Below are 4677 nucleotides of genomic sequence, written 5' to 3'. Positions count from 1 at the left end.
CGTTACGAAACCAACGGTTGTGCAAAGAGGAGATTTGGTTAGAATCACATTTGACCGCCAGATGTTTATCCAACTAAGCGTGCCTACTTAACGAGTTTTTTTTGTTTTTTTTCCTAACCCTCTAAAACAGAAATAAAAAGTGAATTAGTAAGTGCATTACTGTGAAAAAGAAAAGTAATTCGTGTTGTGTCTTATCTTTTACTACCTTTGGTATTTTAAGGTTACCTGTTATGTTTAATATCATATATGAGCTATCCATTCTAAAAAAAGGATCTATTTTAAGTCCGGAGGTGAGGGGTCTCCTCGTGTTGTATCGCATATAAGATAAAAATAAAAAACATTAATTAATAAAGACGATAGATAATGGTGAAATAATAAGAAAAGCAGTCAGAAGTCGAAAAGAAGTGTGAGGGAGGGGGTTGGGGTGCATCAGAAGATGGAGTTATGAGGTGATGTTGATAGGGTTTTTGGGACCTTTCCTGCCCTGCCACCTCGCAGGAAGGGGGGATGGAGTGATAGACTGGAATACTGGATTGAAGGAAGCAGGGAAACTGTCGAAGAATTTAATGTGTCTCCGTGTGATGTGTTGTTGTACAGTTTCTAACTGTAGTTCGTTATGAATGTGTGTCATGTTACGTCTTTAGAACGAGACTCTACCAAAGGGCTCCTAAACCCACAGTGCTATCTCATGCCTACAGTGAAACAGTAAATAATTATACAAGCCGGATTTAAACCTGGGTCCTTGGAGTTTTTTGCCTTTCCAGTGAACTACTCATTACATTACATTCAATTAATAGAATTTAAGAATATACAATCTTAAAATGAAATAATTAAAAGTTAATTATTAAATATGAAGATCGGGGAAATTCTTTAATTAATTAAAACACAGAGAGCACAAATATTTATCTGTTGCCAGTTCTAAAAAAAGGCTAACTCAACACAAACGTGTGGTTGCAGCACAAGTGCCCAATGATTTGTTCCCAAACACCAACATTAAATGGGTTCGTCACAAATTCAAAGACCAACATATACCAGCCAATCAAAATAACCTATACGCTTGCGCATGCACGAAAAAGCTTAAGTTTGGCAAACGTGTAGAGGCACCTTCGCAAGTTTATTTAATAAGAAATAAATTTTCCACAGGCGGGTTTCCCAGCAGGAGTTGTAAATATATTACCAGGCTACGGGCCTACAGCCGGCGCTGCGATCGCCAATCACCCGGCCATTGCTAAAGTTACATTCACTGGTTCCACAGAGGTAAATATAACTTTTGATTCCGACTTGATAATTTGATAATTTATTATTATAAAATATTTATTGACACTATTTTGTAAAAGGTTGGCCATATCATAATGAAAGCAGCCGCAACTTCAAATCTTAAAAGAATATCTCTGGAATTGGGTGGAAAGAGTCCACTCGTTGTCTTTGATGATGTTGATAGTAAGTACTAGGATTTTTGGTAATGTATGCATTTTTTAAATATATATTTGCAAATGAAAATTTTATAAATTTTTAACTTCACTGGAATGATCATTAATGAACTACTGATAAGGGTTATCTTGTTTAATAATCGATTGGGTCTTTATAATATCTTTTTTATTCACATCAACCATTATAATATCACCTCTTTTGAGATTACAATCCGGCAGAGATGGACAAAAATTAGCTATAGAAACGATATTTATTTATCAATGATTCATTAATAAATAAGGATCGTATCCATGGCAACCTTAGCTATGAGTTTTAACTGCAGCTAATTTTTATTCATCTCTGCTATCCGGACTACTAACTACATCAACAATACTAACTATAAAAGCTACTTAATTTATTTACAATTCAATTAATATTATTTTTATTTGTTGCTTATAATTGAACATTATTTAAAAACATAACTGAAGGAATAAATAGATGAAGGGGCTAGTTAACATTTTTTGATTTTTTTCAATCTTTAGTGAGGATGGATGATAGAGATATTTATCTAGCTAGTTACTTGTTAGAGTACCGTAAATAACTGAGATACCAAGATGTACAGTACCTCACAACATCAAAACCCAATTAATAACCGAGATACCTAGATATAGAGTACCTCACAACTTCAAAATCCAATTAATAACTGAGATACCAAGACGTAGAGTACCTCACAACTTCAAAACCCAATTAATAACTGAGATACCAAGATGTAGAGTACCTCACAACTTCAAAACCCAATTAATAACTGAGATACCAACATGTAGAGTACCTCACAACTTCAAAACCCAATTAATAACCAAGATACCTAGATATAGAGTATCTCACAACTTCAATACCCAATTAATAACTGAGAAACCAAAATTTAAAAGGGGCTATGTACACTTTGAAACGTAACAAGCTCTTGGAGAATTTTTATAACTGTAACTCGTAGGATTGTTACAGTCATGATTGTACTGTCGCACTAGCTCTGGCGCGATAGTTGATAGTTCAAATAATGTCAATGAAGCAACTGTGACGTTAACGATCACATGTACATGCCTTGATAGTGAATTACCGTACACTTTCCGGTATTGCGGCAATAACATGGTGTAGCTATTTGATATTTACATTCATGACAGCATTAACTCTCACAATAGTTTTACTTTCGTGACAGTAATGTAGCACTGGTAATAAAAAGTCTCAAATGATTAACTAAGAGAAGCTAGACGAAGGACTAGTGTGTCACTGCACTATCACGCCTATATATAACGTAAATCCATTTTACCCGAAATAACCAATCCCCAACAATTACCCGCTTAGGAGAAAAATCTCGAAAACCGGGTAAATACCCGCGAATCGGCAACACTGATACACCCACATATAAATATATACATACACACATCCACATGTACATCTAAATAATTATTTTAAACCACTTTAGTGCCCCAATTTTTGTTAAACACCACATTCCACACATACTTCATAAGTGGAAACACCAATGTCAACTCTATGTGCATCTTCATATTCCAGATATGGTAATGAATTGGTATATTTAGTATAAGAGTGGAAACAGACACGCACAGTCTGGTTTCATGACATATATATGTGCATATATTTTACTATGTTGTTCTAATTGGCAGTTGATGAAGCTGTTAACATCGCTCACGACGCAATATTTTCTAATCATGGCCAAAACTGCTGCGCTGGTTCTAGAACTTACGTCCATGAAAAAATATATGATCAGTTTGTGAAGAAGGCTGCTGAAAAAGCTAAAGCTAGAGTCGTCGGAGATCCATTTAAAGATGGTGTTCAACAAGGACCACAGTTAAGTATATCTTTATTTACTGCATAAATAACATAATATTGTATGTCAGTTTAATTATGAAGAAGATGATCGGGGATGCGGTCTAAATAAAACAAAAAATAGTTAACAACTATTTATTTCCCGACGTTTCGCCCCACTATGGAGAGCTTCATCAGCGCTAAAAAGATACAAAAAAACTAAAACACAATATCATTAATGGTGTTTCTATCGGTATATATTATTAGTTACGTATTCTATCATTTCATTTATATTCCGTTTTTCTAAATTAGATAATTCTTATAGTTATCATTATCATATTTTTATATTTCTTCCTTGTATTTCGCGTATTTAAAATAAAACCGTTAAACGGTCTTCTCCCTTCCACCCTGTATACCTCCGATATTTCTTCACTGCTTCAAAATCTTTCAACTGGAACATTTGAAGTGGATTTGTTCTTGCTTACTTTTTGCTCTGATTTGTTCTTCACTTATTTATTATTATTATCTGTATTTCTCGCTTTTGTGGGTTGGATATCTGAGGTGGGGGGCTAGAAATCCAACCACCTTCATATTTTTATTTATTTTTCCTTTGATTCAAATGTTTAAAAATGTTCGCACTATACGTGCAGTGTCTTAGAGAACTAACTGTTGAGCCTCTCTTAGCTCGTCTATAGACACTCACAGACCATTCATGCCTGCCACTGTTGATTTTGGTATGAGACCATTCCCTGATATTATGAATGGAGTGGTAACATCTTGCAATTTATATATTTCTTTCAATTATATCGCCAATTCCTGGTATTTCCTCAGTTTTTCTCCCACAGTTGAGCTTATATTATTATCGTTTGGGATCCCAACATCAATAAGTTCCGCTTTCTTTTTTCTTAGGTCTATAAGGAGGATGCCAGGCTTATTATGGCGTACTGTATGGTCTGTAATAATTGACTCATCCCAATATAGCCTGAGAGAACCTTTTTGGAGGAGTCTATTTGGGTGGTACTTGTAATAAGGGCTCTTATCTTCAATTAGGTTGTACTTCACAGCCAGAGCTTGATGCAAAATTTTGGCCACATTTTTGTGCCTCTGCAAATATTCAGTACCAGCCAGCACTCCACATTCTCCAGTAATATGTTGGATTGATTCCAGCACCACCGAGCATAATCGACACTAATCCAGTGCTTTATTATTATTTATCTTTTCTCAACCTTTATTTAATCTCAATTAACTTCTTTATTTTCCGTCTTTTAGTATTTTACATTTTGTTTTCTCATATCTGCTTTTCTATTTTTACATGTTATTCCGTCTCCTGTTCATCTTTAACCTGATAGTTTATGTATTTTTCAAATATTCTTATCGTTTTCTATATTATATTATTACTTTTTTTATTTTTTTCATTTGTAAATAATTTTCTTTTCACTTATATTT

At 34.2% G+C, this 4677-nt stretch overlaps 1 protein-coding gene across 1 annotated transcript in view; it reads left to right on the top strand.

Annotated features, from left to right (window-relative positions):
* The window catches only part of LOC106681371 (aldehyde dehydrogenase 1A1), a 26065-nt gene that overhangs the window by 10605 nt on the left and 10783 nt on the right, over window positions 1-4677 (top strand). Inside the window, exons 6-8 of the mRNA XM_014421647.3 lie at window positions 1144-1257; window positions 1338-1440; window positions 3090-3274. Of these exons, the coding sequence (XP_014277133.1) occupies window positions 1144-1257; window positions 1338-1440; window positions 3090-3274 (402 nt within the window). The remainder of the gene's footprint in view (window positions 1-1143; window positions 1258-1337; window positions 1441-3089; window positions 3275-4677) is intronic.

This window comes from Halyomorpha halys, unplaced genomic scaffold, assembly GCF_000696795.3.
Source record: "Halyomorpha halys isolate HHAL.00 unplaced genomic scaffold, Hhal_1.1 Scaffold331.1, whole genome shotgun sequence".
NCBI lineage: Eukaryota > Metazoa > Arthropoda > Insecta > Hemiptera > Pentatomidae > Halyomorpha > Halyomorpha halys.
The sequence above is the reverse complement of the archived record's forward strand: the minus strand, read 5'-3'. Positions and strand labels throughout refer to the sequence as shown.